This window comes from Sarcophilus harrisii, chromosome 4 (genome assembly GCF_902635505.1).
Source record: "Sarcophilus harrisii chromosome 4, mSarHar1.11, whole genome shotgun sequence".
Classification (NCBI taxonomy): Eukaryota; Metazoa; Chordata; class Mammalia; order Dasyuromorphia; family Dasyuridae; genus Sarcophilus; species Sarcophilus harrisii.
In genome coordinates, this window is record NC_045429.1 from 424970641 (window position 1) to 424991016 (window position 20376).

At 37.7% G+C, this 20376-nt stretch overlaps 1 protein-coding gene and 5 non-coding genes across 6 annotated transcripts; 4 read left to right on the forward strand and 2 right to left on the reverse strand.

Moving 5' to 3' along the window:
• Window positions 1-10029: 10029 nt before the first annotated feature.
• LOC100917088 (histone H4) lies at window positions 10030-10456 on the reverse strand. The gene has a single exon (XM_012549658.3). It carries the CDS (start codon window positions 10391-10393, stop codon window positions 10082-10084), a length of 312 nt encoding a protein of 103 aa, XP_012405112.1. The 5' UTR covers window positions 10394-10456; the 3' UTR covers window positions 10030-10081.
• A 1782-nt stretch (window positions 10457-12238) lies between these two features.
• Window positions 12239-12310, forward strand: TRNAM-CAU. Its single transcript has one exon. It is a non-coding gene; the product is annotated as a tRNA-Met (tRNA).
• Window positions 12311-12457: 147 nt separating this feature from the next.
• Window positions 12458-12529, forward strand: TRNAM-CAU. Its single transcript has one exon. It is a non-coding gene; the product is annotated as a tRNA-Met (tRNA).
• A 4189-nt stretch (window positions 12530-16718) lies between these two features.
• TRNAS-UGA lies at window positions 16719-16800 on the reverse strand. The gene has a single exon. It is a non-coding gene; the product is annotated as a tRNA-Ser (tRNA).
• A 1504-nt stretch (window positions 16801-18304) lies between these two features.
• TRNAV-AAC lies at window positions 18305-18377 on the forward strand. Its single transcript has one exon. It is a non-coding gene; the product is annotated as a tRNA-Val (tRNA).
• A 400-nt stretch (window positions 18378-18777) lies between these two features.
• On the forward strand, window positions 18778-18849 carry TRNAM-CAU. The gene has a single exon. It is a non-coding gene; the product is annotated as a tRNA-Met (tRNA).
• Window positions 18850-20376: the final 1527 nt, after the last annotated feature.

Below are 20376 nucleotides of genomic sequence, written 5' to 3' on the forward strand. Positions count from 1 at the left end.
GAGGCAGAGGGGGGAAGAAATAGAGGCAGAACAGTTATAGAACTGATATAGAACAATTCAGGGAAACTCAGAGGAAAATGCAGGGAAACTGAGTCAGGACAATGAAAGAGAACTGTGGCACAACACCCTAAAGAAGATAAAAGTAGATAAAAAGATTAGTAGGGAAAGGAGGGGCTTAAGAGCACAGCCCACCCTCATTTATGGTTTTTGTTACTTTACTTGATAGATCAGGGGGATGGTTGATGTTCAAGGCCTTTTAAACAGTTTGTGAACAAAGGAATTTGGGTGGGGGGGAGGGGCGTTGGGCAGGGCTGTCTGAGAACTTTCTGGACACATATTTGAAGGGAGGAGTGACGAGAAAGGGATCTGGGTAAAGATGTTCTTTTGGTGTGTGGAGATACGGTTCAGAACAAAAGGAGAATTTGTTGTTGTTACTAATTTGGGTAGTTACAGATGTTTGGAAGTGAATTTTATATTGTCAAGGTATTGTGGAGAGATAAGAGCCTTTACCTTAGAGGTTGCTGTGGGGTCATGAGTTGACCTCCACCACTGATTGTTTATTACTCAACACAATGCATATATTTATTATTTACAAAGAAATTTTGTATGATCTCATGAAATTCATATAAGGATGCTGTCTCCATGTGACTTGAATTCAGGGAGGCAAAAGAGATAGCTCATTAGTGTTTCCTCCTCAAGTTCAATGAAATTATCAGTTAGGCCCAGTTGCCAATTTTAGGAACCAGAGTAAGGCAAGCTGTACTTTTCCTACTATGTATCAACTATTCCAGCTGATATGGTGAGTCCTGAGAAGAATAACACCTCTGGATTAGACATTATGCCATCCAGGAAAAAAAGAAAAAAGAACAAGGCAGGAAGATCGTGATATCAAAAAAGGATCAGGAGGGAGAGAAATAACGGATCAAAGAAGTGAACAGAAACATACAGGGTATAAAACCAACACAGTTCTTCAAGGAAGAATTCCTACCACTGTTGTGCCACAGTTCCCTTTTATTGTCCTGCCTCAGTTTCCATAATTGTTCTGCCTTGATCCCTCTGGTTGCAAGCCCCCTTCCTGACCAATGGACTGAGATAATTAGGATTGTAGAGATCTGGCATTCCAAAAGCTAAGACTCCAGATAGCCTAACTCACATATTAATTAACAGCCTCTACTTCTGTCTCTCCAGACTTCCTGGCTCTAGTTTGACTATCTCCTTTATTCCCAGTTTGTAAGACTTTATGGTCCTACACCCCACCCTGTCAGAACAGGATTGATGTTCTGTCCTTGGAAATTCCCACCATTTACCAATGCTCAGACTTCACCCCCTGCCTTGCTACCCTGATCTTGGAACCAGGTATATATATATTTCATTGGAAACTCACATTCCTTGCTGATGCTGAAGCTGAGGCTGTTGCTGAATGCTTTGAGACTTCAGCCCTAGGACCAAAATGGATTCTTTGGTACCAGAAAATCTCTCCCTCTCAGAAATCCAAATAAAATATTTAAAACTCTCTAATCTCTATCTTGCCTCACTTTCTCTGGCATTACATCACCTCCACCAATGAAAGGAACCTATACCAAAAGAATCATAATATGAACTATGGAATAGGGCAGCTTATCTTTGTTATAGTCTTTGGAATTGTTCATTTACCCTGGTCCTGTCATTATAGGTAAGATACTAAAGATGTGAATGAATGACACCAAATTCTACATTACTTTTGTAGTATATACCTGAAATTCATGTGAACAAAATTCTTTCCCCAGCAATCAGTCCCAGTCTGGCCAAAGGCCATGGAACTAGTGTGTACCAAGCATTATTACAAGATATACAGGGCTAATACTCTCATGCCATTCTTAACAAGGGGGGAAGGTTGAGAAATGTAATGTTCTTCTCTAAAATATAATGTTCTCTGAGAGCAGATTTCTTAGGGGGCTTCTGGAGGCAGCCTTCGTTTCAGTTCTGAACAATCACCCTGAATGCAGCCAGGAATTAAAGCCAAAATCCTTTATTTTCTCCTTCAAAGTCTTGTCTCTTTTCTGGGGCCTGGTTAGGTTTAATAGAGGCCTATCTCTCTCCTTGGTTCTGAGAGCTTAAGCAACTTTCTCTGGCTTGTGAATCTCCTCGACTGAATCTTGGCTGAGGCTCAGAGCTCCTAATGGGTTTCTGTTCTAGTGGGCTTGTCCTTTAGTGGACTTCTCTTTGACCCTGATAGCTCCTCTTTATATATCTTCCACACTGAGTATACACCAATCATTATATCACTAGGAAATGATTATTTGAGGATTAAATCAATGCTAAACTAGATTTAACTATTATCTCAATTCCTTGTTTCAAGTTCTGGCCCATAACATCTCCTTGTAGGATCACATCAATGTCTCTATCAATTCCAGTGATTTAGCACCTTGTAAGAATCCTAAGAGAAATATTTGATCAATGTAAAATACTCTTACTTGTACTTTCTTTCCTTTCACTCCCGAACATCCTATTTATAATATATATACATATATTACATAAATGTATATATATATATAATATATATATGCATGTAACATATATAAAATATGTAATATATATAATAAAATGTCCATTCTATTTATAAAATCCCACTTCTGACATGAATGGTTCTAGCTGAACTCAAGATTTCACCAGAGAATTGGGTCTCATATACAAAGATGGGACAAAAAAAAGTAAAATTTACCAAGTAATAGTAAGTAGTGCTTGTAAATGAGAAAAAAGAGTTCCTGGGCAAACAGAATTTTCTTGAGCCCTTGAGCAATATCAAATCCATCCCATCTATGAGACCTACTGGTCTGTATTGAAGAGATCTTTATGATGCACATGGATCCCTTGTTATGGGCCAGAACTTGAAACAAGGTGATAACTCACTGGAATTGATAGAAACAATGCTTAAGTTTACACCTTTGAGAATTCACACATTAGAGCTCACACCTTTAACAGAGTTTACATGTTAGCTCATACATTAGTTGACAAGTTTGGGAGATTCACAAGTCAGAAACCTATAATCCCACTCTCTCAGAGGAGGAGTCAACCTTTGGGTTCACACCTTTAAGAGATCATATATAAGGAGCTCCTGGAGTCAATTGAAGAGGAGAACCAAGATTCAGAGAGAGCTGGTGGCTGAAGCTGGCGGCTGAAGCTGGCAGACAAGCTGCAAGAACTCTTGGAACCAAGGAGGGAGATAGGCCTCTAAGAAAACTAACTGAGCTATTTTGAAGGAGACAATAAAGGATTTAAACTTTTAACACCTGGCTGCATTTGAGGTGATTACTACTTTGAACTGAAACTAAGGCTGCCTCCAGAAGCCCCCCGAGAAACCTGCTCCCACAAAGAACGATTTTATTTTTAGAAAAGAAGAGAACACTACAATCCCTCACTTGCATTTTTTTTTTTTTTACAACTAGATTGAAGAGCTCAAAATCTAACTTGCTGATTGATTGACTGTGAAGAAGGTAGCTTCTTTAACCTTGACCCTTCCATGATGGCTCCATGGGGGCAAAACTTCTTTAATTTTGTGAGTTAGTAGCTTTACTTCAGGCCATGGAATATCATACTTTAGGTTGATCTTTAGGTTAAGTTACTGCTGTAACTTCACTTCCTGAACTACTGTAGTCCAGTCACTGTCTATTAAAAAAGGAGGGCTTAGGAATATGGCACATGAATTATACTTTATTTCTACCTTATTAAGTTAGTCTGAAAGGGACTTTTAAGATTTAACAGAAGAAAGGGTACAGAGGTTATACAAGCTTTTCATAGTGACCACTTAGGCTACTAAACTGTCAGTGTGTGGAGACTGAAAGATCTGTGGGAAACATAAGCACTTGTATTTCTGTCACTCCTGCTTCTGTATGGAAGGAAAACGGTCTTAGTGGATCACCAATGGCTTAAGAAAAGATCTGGAGCCTTATATAAAAAAGCCTGGCATTTCCTAGCAAACCCAAAGATAGGAAAAGAAATAGGAGGCATTCTAAGGATGTTATTAAACCTGCAGATCATGGGGCTAATTATTAAGAATGTCACCCAATCAGAGAAAAGAATTAATTGCCATAGCATGTGAGTAAAAGCATGGACCTTTATGAAAATTATTAGCATAATTGCTCTCTTGCTGTTTATTTCTGGGACCAATGGAAAACACAACTTGATTTATTCTTTCCCTATTGCCAGCATTACTTCTAGAGAGAAGATTGTGTGAACATCCAAGGGATGTTGTATATAGGAAGCAGCAGTACTGGATTCAATTACATTAGTTGTCATGGATTCCTGAAGCCCATTGGGATAGGGTAATCCCATTTTTCGCTTCTTAAATTTGCTTTTCTGCTTAAACTATCATTTCTTATTAACCAACCTCCCTGAGATAAATAAAGCAAGGCACTGGGTTACACCACAATCCCTTTCACTGTTGTGCCACAGTTCTTTTATTGTCCTGACTCAGTTTCCCTAAATTATTCTGCCTCAATTTCCTCAATTATTCTGCCCAACCACACTCCCACTCCCCATCTCCCCCTCTCCCCCTCTCCCCCCCAGTTCATTAAGACTGATATAACTCAGGGCTACTTACTCTAAGGTTATAAATTGTCAATGTATAAACTCAAGATGAGGGGGAGTTCAGACTGCCTGGTTCCTAATTCCTCCAAAATCATCAAGAATTTATGGTCCTACCCCCCATTCTGTCATTGTTCTTCTTTATCCCAATTTATCAGAATGTCTGGTGCCTCCCCTCACCCTGTCAGAACCGGATTCAGAGTCCATTCCCGCTTTCAGTGCTCTGACTCTGCTCCTGCCTTGGTCTACCCCTGTAGCTGAGCTACATGTATATATACTTCATGGGAAGCACACATTAGCTGCTTGATGCTTTGGACATCAGCTGTGGGGGCATTATGCCCCCAGTACAATCTCTCCCTTTCAAATTAAATTATTAAAAACTTTTTAATCTCTATCTTGCCTCCGGCATTTACACCACCTCTCCCACTCTTCCTCCCCAAACAAAAAATTACCTTTTACAAGGCTTCCCCAGTTGATATCAATATCTAAAGTAGTGATAAGAAATCCAAGCCAGGGTAGAGGATTTGGCTACATTTTTTTCTATTCCGTGGGAGTTTATGATGCAGACCTGTAGTATTTTTTCAACTAGACCCTTTATAACATGTTTTGACATTGATTTATTGTCTGAAGAGTAGGTCTGTTACATTGTACCCTATTCCAGGGTTTTCCAATACCTTAAGGAGCTTGGAGGAGTCTCTCTTCTCTCCCAAAGACTTGAACCCCTGCCAATTGTTTCCTCATTTTTTAGAGGTCCATGATTTAACATCCTAGTTTATTTAACCACATAACATTGGACAATTTTACAAAGGATAATTTACTTCAAAGATATAGCAAGAACAGATCTACAAAAAAACACCCCATGAGATAGGGGCAGGGTAGTAAAATGGAAAACACTGGGCCAATCTGACTTTTTGCTAGCTGTGTGACTCTGGGCAAGTCACTTAACTCATGCCTGCATAAAGCTGGAGAAGGAAATGGCAAATCATTCCATAAGTATCCTTGCCAAGAAAACCCTAAGGACAGTTTGGTCCAGGGGGTCACATAAAGTCAGATGTGACTGAACAACAAACAGTCCCAAAACATAAGTGTAATGTTCTGGTTGGTTTTCTGGAGGTCTTTGGACCAGTCTTCTTTTCAGCAGAGTAATCACCACGAGAATAGCCAGATGTTAAAGTCCAAAACTCTTTATTGTCTCCTTGCCTGGGGCCTGGGCTAGCTTTCTGGAGGGCCTTCAGAGGGGCCTTGGTCTCAGTGGAGAAATGAAAGACAGGCCAGACAGGGAGATGGAGTGAATGTCTCTGGTTCAGATCTTGTTGGCCATTATATACTCTATTATACTTATACACGTAGGTGTGAATCTTGTAGAATAGGTGTCAATCTTGTAGAACTATATTAAGTACTAAGTACATGTACTGAGCTAAAGAACTCACATGTTAAACTAGATAACCATTGTCTTATCAATTCCACTGAGTTAACATCTTGTTGTAACAATTTCTCCAGAATTCTGGCCCATAACACTAACCAATATAAAATGTACCATGCCTCTAACAGTTCTCTTGTTGCACAAGAAGAATTGGATTCTGAAGGTAAAAATAACCTGGGAAGAAAAACAAAAATGCAAGTAGTCCATATTTATTTCCCAGGGTTCCTTCTCTGGGTGTAGCTGATTCTGTCCATCATTGATCAATTGGAACTGAATTAGATCTTTTTGTCAAAGATAGCCATTTCCATCGGAATACATCCTCATACAGTGTTGTTGTTGAAGTGTATAATGACCTCCTGGTTCTGCTCATTTCACTCAGCATCAGTTCATGTAAGTCTTTCCAAGCTTCTCTGTATTTATCCTTTCGGTCATTTCTTACAGAACAATAATATTCCGTAACATTCATATACCACAATTTACCCAACCATTCTCCAATTCATGAGCATCATTCATTTTCCAGTTTCTAGCCACTACAAAAAGGGCTGCCACAAACATTTTGGCACACAAAGGTTCCTTTCCCTTCTTTAGTATTTCTTTGGGATATAAGCCCAATGTAGCATTGCTGCTGGATCAAAGGGTATGCACAGTTTGATAACTTTTTGGACATAATTCCAAATTGCTCTCCAAAATGGTTGGATTCATTCATAATTCCACCAACAATGCATCAGTGTTCCAGTTTTCCCCGCATCTCCTCCAAAATTCATCATTATCTTTTCCTGTCTGTCATCTTAGCCAGTCTCTCAGGCATTATTTTAACAGGTTATTCTTCTTCCAGGTCTATCTCCTCTTTCTCTTTTTTTCTCTTTTTCCCCCAAATTTGTTTTATTGGAAGAAACAATAAGCAAAAAAGAAAAGCATAAAAGCAATACAAAACAAAATGAAAAGAAACAAAAGAGAACATTATCACGTGCCCAGCAGAACATCAGGGAGGATTCAAAGTATATGACAACAAATATCAATTTAAGAAAGTGTGTGTGTGTGTGTGTGTGTATTAGTAGAAAAAAATATATTCATGAGTGTACATCTTTTCTTTACTTCTTTATAAATTGTTTTGTTCTCTGCTGCACATCTTATTACTTTATTTTTCCTCTTTATCATATAACTATACATAGTTACATGGTTTTAAGTTCAATATTACACAAATCATTTTGCTTTTAAAATGCTCAGTACATAGAAAACTTCTAAATTGCATATTGTCTATAGCAGAAATGTGTTCAAAAGGACAAAGACAAAGACTAATATTCTCAGAATCCCTTTAAATGATGAATACAGCTTTAAAGTGACCCAATACAACGAATTAAAACAGTTTGACCAACTTCACATACACAAGGATTTCACTTAACATCTTTGATCCCTTTTCTTTATAGTAAAAATTTATTCTGGTATGAGATAAACATTAAAAATCATTTTTATATAACACACTTGTAGATTATCAATAAACTCATTCCTTTTTTGGAGACTATAAAACCTAAACAAACTCTTCCCAGAGCTTACAAGATGGTTTCAAAAAACATAGTAATCTTTCAAATAGGGGAATCAACAAGTGTCTCCATGGAGGGGCTGGACTTGATGTTCCTACATGCTCACCCCAATTATCCTTAGAATTTTTCTGAGAGATATACTCTTTGATATGCCTTCCTTTCCCACCAAAATAATATTGCTTTAGTGCAAAGTCAGTTTTTACAGGTTATACATTGTCCTTAACAGTCCATTCTTGAGGTTCCTCCACAGCTCCTTTAACCTTGGTATAGAGTCCACCTCTTCTCAGTCTCTGGACCACGGTCTCTGTCATCAGTTAACATCTGATAAGGTCCTTCTCACTCTGAGCCTTCCAGGATTTAAAAGGCACCCAGACTCCTGGAATGACAAACTGTTGTCTGGGCCAGCAGTTGTTTCCCAAGGGCTGAAAAGAATAAGGACACTGCCACTATATAATTCTTAAAACCTTATTCTTTGTTCCAAAGGAGGGTATTTCCCGTTTCCCTCCATCTCATATGGGGAAAACTCCAGATCTCTTCTGGGGACAGTTCTAACTCTTTAACAAAACAAAACAAACCATTTGGTCCAAAACAATTTAGTATTAACATCAATTTAGTAATCTGTTTCTTAAAAACCTGATTCATTCGTTTCATTTTCCCTGGTGAGGGTGTAATGCCGGAGAAACTGAGGCAGGAGAGAGATTAGAGAGTTTTCAATAGTTTATTAATTGGAGAGTATAATTGACTGGACAGGACTCTCGTCTCAAATTATCCAGTCAGATAGAGATAAAAACGTACCGGGACCAAGGAAAACATGTTGGTCCCAGGGCTGGAGTAGACTGTCATCTCAAAGAATCCAGCACCTGAATGGGCATATCTTAAGCTCTTAAATACCCTCTAGAGACAAAGAAGGGTAAGAAGCCCGGGAAAACTTCTGTCAGGATGGGGGGAGACCATAAATCCTAAAAGCCCAGACACAGGATGTCTGAATACACAGAGATAAAGATGTCAGTGAGGTCTTGAGGGATATTGTAAATTCTTGAGGACAGGGAAAAGTCAGGAGTTCTGCTCTCTGTTTATCTTGTTAACAATTTATAACCTTAGAGTAAACGATTCCCAATCTTAATGGACCAGAAGGGGTTTTTACAGTTTTAAGGAATTGAGACAGAAGAAACTAGTGCAGGGAAACCAAGTCAGAGCAGTTAAAGAGAACTGTGGCATAATATTGACACATGCTTTCAATTTGCAGCTTCCCCCCTTGTTTCTTAGAAAACCTTAGAAGTAATTATTAGAATTCAATAGTCCCTAGCAATCCATAACTAGGTAAAATTTACCAATGTTATTCTACTAAATTCTTAAAGTAGCACAGCTCAGGGGAAAGCGTCCTCCCGTCCTATCAAGCGGTCCACTAAAACCAACGTGACCAACACAGATAAAACAATTTAAGATTCGGAGGCCTGGCTGCGTGGCTGGTAAATTTCATCTAGGATCTGGACGCAGGTTTTCCTGACAAGAGCTAACACTTTCTCAGAATAACAAAACTGTAGTAAAGAGTTTGGGGGCTAATCTGCTGTCACAGTCCGGAAAAAAAATCCCTCCACTGAAAGGTGAAAACGTATCTTGGAGGCAAAAAGAGCCCTAAGAAGCGGTTTACGCCTTAACTCAACCGGAGGACTACAAAATGAAGGCCTGGGGAACAACTAGTGGGCAACTGTTGCCAGCTATGGCTACAGCCAGTTCCCGGAGGCCTCGATTGCTCCTAATTCGAATTGTGAAAATCAGTCCCATTAACTAGGCCATGTGATTCACCTCTTTCCCCTAAATGCCTAAACTACACAGATCAAACTATGTTGAGAAAGCTTTCAAGTTTTTCAAAGTGCCTACTATTTGTTAAACATTATACCCTAAACACTATGTAGACACAAAAAGACAAGTCTCTGCTCAAGACTTTCCCAGTTTAATGAAGGTGAAGGAGATGAGGGAACGAACATACAAAGAACTATATGCAAACAACCTATGGAAACAAGCAAGTTACTCTCCGGATCTTTCCTCGTTCCTCATCCTGCAATGCTTCTCATTTAGCAAGCCTTCCCCTTTTGTCCGTCTTTTTATAAAGAGAGAGAAAATTTGTCAAACTAGAAACGAACAGCAAAATTTAGAGCAACTCTCGATAGCTTAAAATCCGTTCAGATTCATGCAGTTCCTCCCCGATTGGTTCATACATTACTATTGCCTCTTCCAATCGTTAGCAGCTTCTCAAACCCGCCAGGACAACCTTGAATGGCTCAAGTACACTTACAGTAAGTATCACACGCTGCACAATCGCATTTTCCCCTTTGTCTAGGGGCCAAGAGAAAACTACAAAACCGGAAGAAGCAAAGGAGCCCAATCCAATGCTACTTCCAAGTCATTAAGAGCGTCAATAACCACATTAACTTAAGCAAACGCTCAGTTTCAAGGTAGTTTTTAGCATGATTCAGTCACAGCTCTTTTTAAGTGAGAAAATGAAGGGCCCTGAAAAGGGCCTTTTGATCTGTTTAATTTGAATAGACAAAGTTTAGCCGCCGAAGCCGTAGAGAGTGCGGCCCTGGCGTTTTAGGGCGTAGACCACGTCCATGGCGGTGACCGTCTTCCTCTTGGCGTGCTCGGTGTAGGTGACGGCGTCCCGGATCACGTTCTCCAGGAACACCTTCAGCACCCCGCGGGTCTCCTCGTAGATGAGCCCCGAGATACGCTTGACGCCCCCGCGCCGAGCCAGACGGCGGATGGCGGGCTTGGTGATGCCCTGGATGTTATCCCGGAGCACCTTCCTGTGCCGCTTGGCACCCCCCTTACCAAGCCCCTTGCCTCCTTTTCCTCGGCCAGACATGATGAATTTAGTGAATGCAAAAGAGTCTGAAAACTCAAAATGCAGAATGACCAGCGTTGAGAAACAGCCGCTTATAAGACAGACTATCCGACCTGGTTGAAGACTGCACGCAGGGGGCGGGAACAAAAAAATCTGTTTTCCCCGCCTCTTTTATTAAGTTAAAAAAAAACCCAACTATCTAAGCTCCTCCCCCTACCCTCCCAATTGGTGATTTTTTTCCCCCCCAGATTGTACTCTTGGTCACTAGAAAGAATTTTCATACACATTTTTGGGAAAATTCTGCAAAGAGAGTTTATAAATATAAGCAATGGACAAACGTATTCAAACGCAGTCTCATTTTTTTCTGCTTGTAGATTCTGAATGACACAAGGCCATCGAGGGTTGATTCTTTTAATTATTAGAACCCAATGCTTTACTATAATATAGTTTCCCTAAGCGTTTCTTGTGCATATGCTCCCCTCTGTATCTGCTTCAATCTGGGGCCTTGCCAAAATTATAGAAATGGCGAGAATATTTTTAGGGTTGAGCGTATGCCAGAGATATTTAATCCAAACACTAAATGAAGAAACAGGCCTAGAGAATGCAGAATGATTTGGTCCATTGGTGAGTGGTTCAATAGGAACCCAAATCTGAATCCAATGTGGTACCTTTTTGCTTCTGTTAATTAGCAGTAATTAAAAATAGAAAAGCTCTGAATCTGGATATAGGTCTTGGATTCAAACCATGTCTGTGCAGTTTTCTTCGTGTAGAATCTTGAGTAATTTACTTAAATTTTTAGGACATCAGTTTCCTCATCCATAAAATGACGTTTGCCTCTTTTTGTATCCCCAATGTTTATCACAGTAACTGGCATAAAGTAGGAACATAATAAATGTTTTTTTGATTGATAGTCTTCATGGTTTCTTCCAGTTCTAATCTGTGATCCTGGGAAGTTTCAGAGATGTTAGTGGGAAACCTGTGTTGTGAAGTTTGCTAGAGATAAGCTGTTTTAATGGTAGAAGTCTTCCAGGTTCCTGGCTAACCTGGTATTTGTTGTACGAACATTCACTTAAAGATCTCGTTTTCATTAAAACACACACACACAATCTGTCCCCAAAACAGCACAGAGAAATGAGTTAAGTTCTGTGGATTTCGTGCACTATGCCCTTTCTTGTTTTCTCAGCTTTTTCGTAGAGATGGCTTTATATTTATTTTTAATACATTTTTGTCCTTACTAAGATGTGTATTTATTCCTCCGACTGCAATACAATCTATTACTTGAGAGCAGGGACTGCTAGGTCTTATCTCTGTATACTTACTTTAGTCACTGTCCTGGTACGTAGTAGGCTCTTGAATTCTTGAAGAATTGAACCGAAGACCCTTCCAATTTCCAATATGTGGCTTCTTTTCCACTTGTGCTTCATTTCTGCTTTCCAGTAAATTTCAAAGTAGTTGTAGCTTGTAGGGAAAGATCTCAGCTACACAACATTCACTGAGCACTTTCTTTGGGCCCTAAGGCGTAAGAACAGGCCGTGCAAAACACTCAGCCCTAGCGCTGTCCACCTTATCTCTCCCTCCTCTTCCCCAATCGCTCTCCTACTATGCGAGCACACACACTCCCCTAAACCCGAGCTCGCTCTCAAGGCGCCCCATATATTAAATCTCACACTTTGTGTTTTTGTAGAACCTGGAAGACTGGCTAGCCGCAGAGTTAATTTTAGAGCGAATGCCGACTTCAGGAATGGTGTTTGGGAAGAATTTGTTTTGTAAGAAGAGAATTGAAACATACAAATCAATTTTAATTTTAAGGATTTACCAGCTCCTTGTTAAACTTATTATGAGCTAATTAGGGTCCTTGTTCACTGTAGCAGAGTGGCGCAGCGGAAGCGTGCTGGGCCCATAACCCAGAGGTCGATGGATCGAAACCATCCTCTGCTAAGATGTTTGTTTAAGTTTCATACTATGGCTTTTACTGGCGTTTTGTAAGAAGACAATTGAAACATACAAATCAACTCTAACTTTAAAGAGGTGTTAATTACCTGCTGGCTAAACCTATTAGGACCTAATTAAGCTCCTTCTTCATGTAGCAGAGTGGCGCAGCGGAAGCGTGCTGGGCCCATAACCCAGAGGTCGATGGATCGAAACCATCCTCTGCTAAACCGTTTATTTAAATTCTATGTCACTGATTTTACTAGCTTCACAATAAAAAGCTTTAAAAGCATATCTGAAAAGGAGGATCATATCACTCGTGATTTGGGGAATCTATATTTGTCATTATACTCTCTGGACTAAGTATTTTGCTGTAAAAGCTTTAAAAAACCATGGGATTCAAAAGTGGGAAAAGTTTGATCAATAAAAAAGTTTAATTTGTATCTACACTCCATGTTAATTCCTTGAAAGTACTGTCTTCTCACTTTCCCTGGGCACTTAAGCGCTTAATAAAGACTTATTGAGTGAAATAAATCTACTTCATGTTTGTCCTGTTTTGTTTTGTTCCTTGTTTTCATTTTGATTTATAGCTAAAATTATAATAAATATATTTAGTTGAAATATTTTCTCTTTCCCAGTAGTATGTTAACTTCACCAATGTTCAGTTCTTCCAGTTTTCTAGGGCTCTGCCTATTTTATCTCTTTTCTCAGGAGATTTTAATGATGGTTTTTGAGTAGAGGCCTTCAAATTAGTATCTCTAATCTCCTTTCTGAATTACAAACATAGATCTTGAGCTTCCTGTTGAATGTATATCTTGAAATCAGAATTCATGATCTGTTCGGGTAAACCAACAGTTCTTCCTATATAATTCCAATGCTTCCAAATATCCAGCTTCACAACCTCAAAATTGTACTTGGCTCTTATCTCTTCTTCTCAGCTCTTTACCCACAGCTCTTTTCCCCCATCCCCACATCCATTCTATCATTTACCAAGCCTTGCTGATTTTATTTCCACAGTATCTTTGCATCCATCCCCTTCTTCATTCACTCAAGCACCATAGTCTCTCACCTGGACTAGATTAAGAGCCTTTTTAATTGGCCTTCCAGATTCTAGTCTCCCTTCCTGAATTCATCCTCCCTACAGCTGCCAAACAGTTTTCCTATATTTTCTTTTAATTTTTACTTCACTTTTATTTCCATATGTATCCCTCCACCTTCTACTTATACTAAGAATGAAGTCCTGAAACAAAGAACTAAAAAGAGGGGGTAGGGGGGTAGGAGTATTCAGAAAAAATAACTGACATGTCAAAAGTCTGACATGTTGAGGTTTTTGTTTTTGTTTTGTTTTGTTTTGCAATAGTCATTAAGTAGGTTATTTTTCTGATTCTCCTTATTTCATATTGTATCAATTCTATGTCTTTCCATGTTTCTTTGTATTGTTTCTTGTAATGTAATAATATTCCACCATTCATGTACTACAATTTGTTGAAACAGTTCTCAAAGAATGGACTTCCTTCTGTAATGCAGGAGAAACTGAGGTAAGATAGAGATTAGAAAGTTTTTAATATTTTACTAATTGGAGAGTATAATTGACTGGACAAGACTCTCATCTCAAAGTATCCAGTGGTGAATGTGAGTTCTCAATGACATGTATACCCACATGAGTCAGCTACAGGTGTAGACCAAGGTAGGGGTAGAGTCAGAACATTGAGAGTGGAAAGTCTCAGGGCCATAAATTTATTTCTAGGGGGGGGGGGGGGGGGGGGGGGAACTGTAAGTCAGAGTCAGATGTCTGAATAAACAGAAATAAAGATGTCAATGAGGTATCCCAGATAGTCTTATCTTTTGGAATATTTAGATGAGGGTAGTGCCATAAATTCTTGAGGACAGAAGGAGTTAGGAGCTAGGAAGTCTGAACTCCCCCATGAATCTTACATTGATAATTTATAACCTTAGAGCAAGTGACCCTCAGTCTTAATGAGCCAGCAGAGTGTTTTACAACTAAAGGGATTGAGGCAGAACAATTAAGGAAACTGAGGTAGAACAATTCAGAGAAACTCAGGACAATAAGGGAAACTAGTGCAGGGAAACTGAGGTAGAACAGTTCAAGAAGACTGGCATAACACTTCCAATTCATTGCTCTAACACTGTGAATATTTTATTTTTCCATTTTCTTTCTGATTTTGACATCCTTTAGGATATATGTCTAGCAATGAAGTCTATGTTTAAAATATGTGAATATTTTAGTTGCTTAGTGTTGTTTCAATTTTCTGTGCAGAATAGTTGGACTACTTCCCAGCTCTATTAACAATATTAATATTGTTAATGTGTCTGGCTTTCTATAATCCTTCCAAAATTGACTACTCCCATTTTTTTTTTTTTTTTTGTCAGCCTTGCCAATTGACTGGATGTGAGCTGAAACCTGAGTTGTTTTGATTATCTTTTTTTTCTTATTATTAACAAATTGGAGCTATCTTTCATATGGTGGTTAACAATTGTCAATTCTTTTGAGAACTTTGTTAATATACTTTTCTTAATTATTCACTGGGGAATGCATTGTCTTTGGTCTTATATATCTGTGTTTTTATTTATTTGACAAGGTAATATTTTATTCTCTTTGGACCTAGATATTTTGACCACATTTACACTGATAAATCTCCTCAAAGGGGGATTAATAAGAACAAAATGACAAAGTAGGTAGGGCTTAGATGGGGGAAAATCTTACAGGACAAGCTCAAGCTTCTATATTTTATCCCATGTGTTTTGGACCCCTGGGGCAATCTGGTCCTTATAGAAAGATCACTTATTTCTTTTGAAGCCTTTCATGCTGTTGGTCACCTTCTCTTAGATATTCTCTTCTCCTTAGGTTTTCATGACAGTATTCTTCTGATTCTCCTCCTGTCTCATCATTCTTTCTCAGACTTTACTGGATCTTCATACTCAATTGTTTTGCCCAATTTTTCTACCAATCTTCAGTACCATATTGCCAATTGCTTTTGAATAAATCCATTTAGATATCCTCTAGGTATGGCAAACTCATGATGTTCAAAATATTTTCTCATTTTTTACGGCACAATAGTATTCCATTGCATTTATATAACACAATTTGTTCAGTCGATGAATGACTATCCTTAGGTTCTCTGTCTCTGTCTGTCTCTCTGTCTCTGTCTCTGTCTCTGTGTGTCTCTCCGTTTCTGTCTCTCTATCTTTGTCTCTGCCTCTCTGTCTATCTCTCTCTCTTCTCCTATCACAGAAAAGAACTGTTATAAATATTTTTGTACATAAATGCTCTTTTCCACTTTGATTTAATTTAATTATAGGTTTAGCAGTCCTATAGTTTGATTAAAAGGTGTAAATTATTTTGAAACTTTTTAAAAAGTAACTAATAGCTTCTTTTAAAAATGAACTATTTAGAAATAATTTTTATTTTGCTTAATCTAAAATTTTCCACGGATTCCTCCCTTTTGTTTTCCAAAGAGCCATTTTTAAACAAACAATTTTTTAAAGAAAAAGAGAAAAATTAGCAAAGCATTTTGAAAAATAAATCTGACAATTTAGGTGATGTTGCACTCCAAAAGATTCCTCTCACTTCTCCTGGTCCACCTACACAGAAAAGGCCATAGCCTATTGATTGTTCACCCTGACTCAATTTTCTCCCCACAGCAATACGTCCAGAGTAATTTTCCAAAGAGACAGTTTTGACCTTGTTACCCCACCCCAAATGTTCCAGGGACTCCTTAAAATTTTCAGGGTCAAAGATAAAATTCTTTTTGGCATTTAAAGCTCTTCACAATCAGGCTCTTTTCTATCTTTCCAGTTTTCTTACACTTCCTTCCCCACAACATAGAGTAATTGCTTCCTGGCTTCAATCAAAACACCTCAAATCCCACTTTCTTAAGAGGCCTTCTCTAATCTTCCGTCCTCCTTGCTAGTGCCTTGAGTTAAATCACCTTCAATCTCTGTCTCTGTCTCTCTCGTAGTTACTTACTTTTTCTCTCTCCACTAGAATGTGACGTCACAGGATTTTTTGTTTGTTTTGTTTTTGTTTTTTTTGTCTCTGACACATAGTAAGCCCAATAAATTCTTGTGGACTGTCTGGACTCCTGGATAAGAGATAAGGACCCCATGATAGAAAAGAAAGAAAGCTGAGTTGGAAGATGGGCCTTGAGAGATGATCTACATGTGCAAAAAGAAAACAGGAAAGATGGATCAATGATCATTTATATGGGGTGAACAGTTAAGAAAACAAGCAACGCGTTCAAATGAACTGTGCTCCCAGTTATGGAAAGTTGGTGAAATTGAATGAAAGAAGATTTCTTTCACTTTGCATGCACATAAGATAGTTTTCGTGGATTACAAGCTTGAAATGTCTTTCCTTTTTTTTTTTTTTAATTACACAGTTTTTAAAATTGCACCTCGTAGTCGGCAGGATTCGAACCTGCGCGGGGATACCCCAATGGATTTCAAGTCCATCGCCTTAACCACTCGGCCACGACTACTTACTGCTCCAAAGATCCTTTAAAGTTTTGAAATAATCAGAATTGAAACGTTGATTTTTTTTTTTTTTTTTTTTTTTTTTTTTTAGTATTTGAAAAACAAATCTATTTGTTAAAAACTATTTCAAACAAAGCCTTTAAAGTTACTTTTTCAATTCTCTTTTCAATTCACTTTTATTCTTCTGAATAAAGATAAATTCTCTTATCCATAGGTTTCAAATTAATTGAAGGCAGGCAGGGCACAAAACATTTTGAGATTTATGATTATTTATAAAGAATCTGCCTAAAAAATCTATGGAGCATTGAACAATCGGCTGTAGGGCAGATCGCCCTTTGAGTTTGGAGAGCCAGTTCATTAAGTTATGACAACTTTTGGGACAGGCACTGCAGCTGGACAGATCCAGAACAGTGACCTGGGCCACATTTGTCGAGTTATAGTCACACAATCATTACTCAAAACACACAATTGTTAAGCAAAATTTTGAATTTATCAGTGTTTATGATGATGTCAAACTACTTCCTCGTGTAAAAACATACACCTTTTCAATAAAAATGTGCTGCTGAGTGTATGATTGTCAATCCTGAAACATCAAATCTCTAAGAAATCAAAGTTGTAACTATGATTTTTTCCCCCCATTTTCTTCCATAGATCCTAAAAAAATAATTCAATGACAATAGTGGTGGGGACGAGAAGGGGGCTTTTTCCAAAGCCTTTTTGGGAGAGATCGTTTATTTATTTATTGCCTGACTATACTTGTTAATAGAATATCTTTTTTTTCTTTCTCTCTTTCTTCCTCCTTCCTTCATTCCCTTCCACCAACACTTCCTCTCTCCCTCTTTCACCACTCTCTTCCTTTTTCCCCTCCTCCCCTTTTCCTACTTTTTTTTAAGTTCAAAATTTTAAAAATTCTTCCCACTCAAAAGACCTAAAAGAAGGCCTCTGCATTCTTCTCTCCTCCACCTCCATTTATTGAAGAATATGGAAAAAAATTACATTGGATAAGAAGAAATGATTAAGTTGCCAGATGCACCAATACAAGTAATCCCTCTATTAATGAATGAGATGATAGATCCACAAAACATGGAAGAATATTCACTGCAAAGTACAGCAGCTTTCACATAGTAGGTGCTTAATAAATATTTATTCAATTGAATAATAAGTTTATATTTATATAGTACTTTAGAATTCACAAATCATTTGGCATATTATTCAATCCTCCCAACAATTCTATGTGATAAAGGCTATAAGCATCATTATTTTACATTATTATTCCATTGCATTTATTGCGAATGCAGTAGAAGTTAAATTTCACAGACTAAAAAACATCTAAAAATTACTGCATTTTGTCTTGGTCTCCATCAGGAAATAGTCAAATCCAAGATTAATATGAAAACAAAAACAAACACGTAACGCCCCCCCTTGTCTAATGTAAAAATAATTCATCTGAGCCATGCTAATTGTTCGTTCTTTTCATGAGTCGCAAATGAACACCGTTCCCTATCCCGAGTTTCCGTAGTGTAGTGGTTATCACGTTCGCCTAACACGCGAAAGGTCCCCGGTTCGAAACCGGGCGGAAACAGTTTGAGTTTTAATTTGATCAAAACTGTTTCTCTACATTGTCACTCTATACTTCGCTGTTCTGGTTTCTTTTTTTTTTTTTAATATCCTAGAGAGATATATACAAGTGAAGAAAAAGAAATAAAGTTCCATTTCTTTGTAGTAAAAACGTCTTTTTACATTAGGAATACTTCATGTTTTATCTCCTTAAGAGTGGTAATAGTTCCTTTTTATCTTTTTATACTTCCAGTCCCCAGCACTATGCCTGGCGCGAAGCAGGAGACAAACAAGGCAAAAATCTATATTAAGGATTTACTAGTAGGAAATTAGTCATTATTTATTAATGAATATTTTGATTTTTAAAAGGATTGGCCCGCTCGTGGCTAAACCTATTAGGAACTAATTAAGCTCTTTATTCACGTAGCAGAGTGGCGCAGCGGAAGCGTGCTGGGCCCATAACCCAGAGGTCGATGGATCGAAACCATCCTCTGCTAAACCGTTTATTTAAATTCTATACCACTGCTTTTACTAGCTTCACAATAAAAAGCTTTAAAAGCATACGTGACAAGGAGGATCGTGGCACTCATGAGTTGGGCAATGTTTATTTGTCATTATACTCTCTGGACTAAGTATTTTGCTGTAAAAGCTTTAAGAAACCATGGGATTCAAAAGTGGGAAAAGTTTGATCAATACAAAAGTTTAATTTGTATCTACACTCCATGTTAATTCCCTGAAAGTACTGTCTTCTCACTCTCACTGGGCACATAAGCGCTTAATAGACTTATTGAGTGAAATAAACCTACTTCATGTTTGTGCAGTTTTATTTTGTTCCTTTTGTAAGGTTCTCATTTTGATTTATAGTTGAAACTATAATAAATATGTTTACTTGTTAATTGATAATTAGCCAATCCAGAAAAACAAAAAAAAGGAAGGAAGGAAGGAAGAGAGAGGGAAGGAAGAATAAAGGAAGGAAGCAAGAGAAAGAAAATAAGAACAGAAGGGCAATGAAGCACTTTGAAATATACACAAAAGAGAAAAGGAGGTCAGAAAAGAAACAGATAAGAAGGATAGTTTTAATAATTATGCTAAATTTATGGTATACATTTGGAAGATGAAGTAAGAGTTGTATGTGAAAGTGCTTGTTTTGTTTGGTGTTAACTTCAGAATGAAAAATAAAACTTAAAAAGAAGATTCAAAGATTTTCAAAATTACATATTTTCTATTTCAAGAAACTAACAGTCTACTAGTGAATTCAGGTATGGGTACAAATATAACAAGAAAATCAATCAACAGGGTCCATGGGAATAAAAGAGGACACAAAAGCAATATGTAGACTCTATGACATTCAGAGAAGAACATGACAGGTTTTTTGGCATTAATAACGGCATAATAATCCAGCTTAGTTGAAATCCAAAGTGCCTGAAAAGTAGGGAAAAAATAAAACTGAAAGGTTGGGTAGAGTCAGACCTTTTTAATTTTTTAATTTTGTAGAACTTTTTTTTTTTTTTTTCATGAGAGACACATATTAACTGAGAAGTCAACTCAACCAATACATATGCATATTTTCCTCCCCCAGGTAACCTGCTTTATAGTAGGGAAATGAAGCTGTGAACCATTTTACTGTAAGTACAATAGTACAAAATATTTACAAAGAAAATTTAAAAATAAGCAAAACCAGAAATAAAAATACTGAATGAAATGCATTAGTTTTTTGACAAATATCTACTTCAGTGGTTATCCAAATCATTTAAGAAAATGTAGTAGTGGTAGCTGTGGTGAGGTGGAAATGTATGATTTGCCTATGTCTCTAAGGGGAGTTACTTCCCTCATTTCCAGAAATGATTATGATGTAAAGATATGTTAAAGTACTTCAGAACCTGAATTTTAGTATGTTCATCTATTATACATACATAGTAATACTTTTATTATTCCCTTCACAGGATTTATTTCAGGATTTTTTTTTGAGGAAAATGCTTATAAAGTACAATATAAAACGTGTTATTTTCTTGTTGTTGTTCTCT

Coding starts and splice junctions, on each gene's coding strand:
- LOC100917088 (XM_012549658.3), bottom strand. CDS start 10,393: ATGTCTGGCCGAGGAAAAGGAGGCAAGGGGCTTGGTAAGGGGGGTGCC.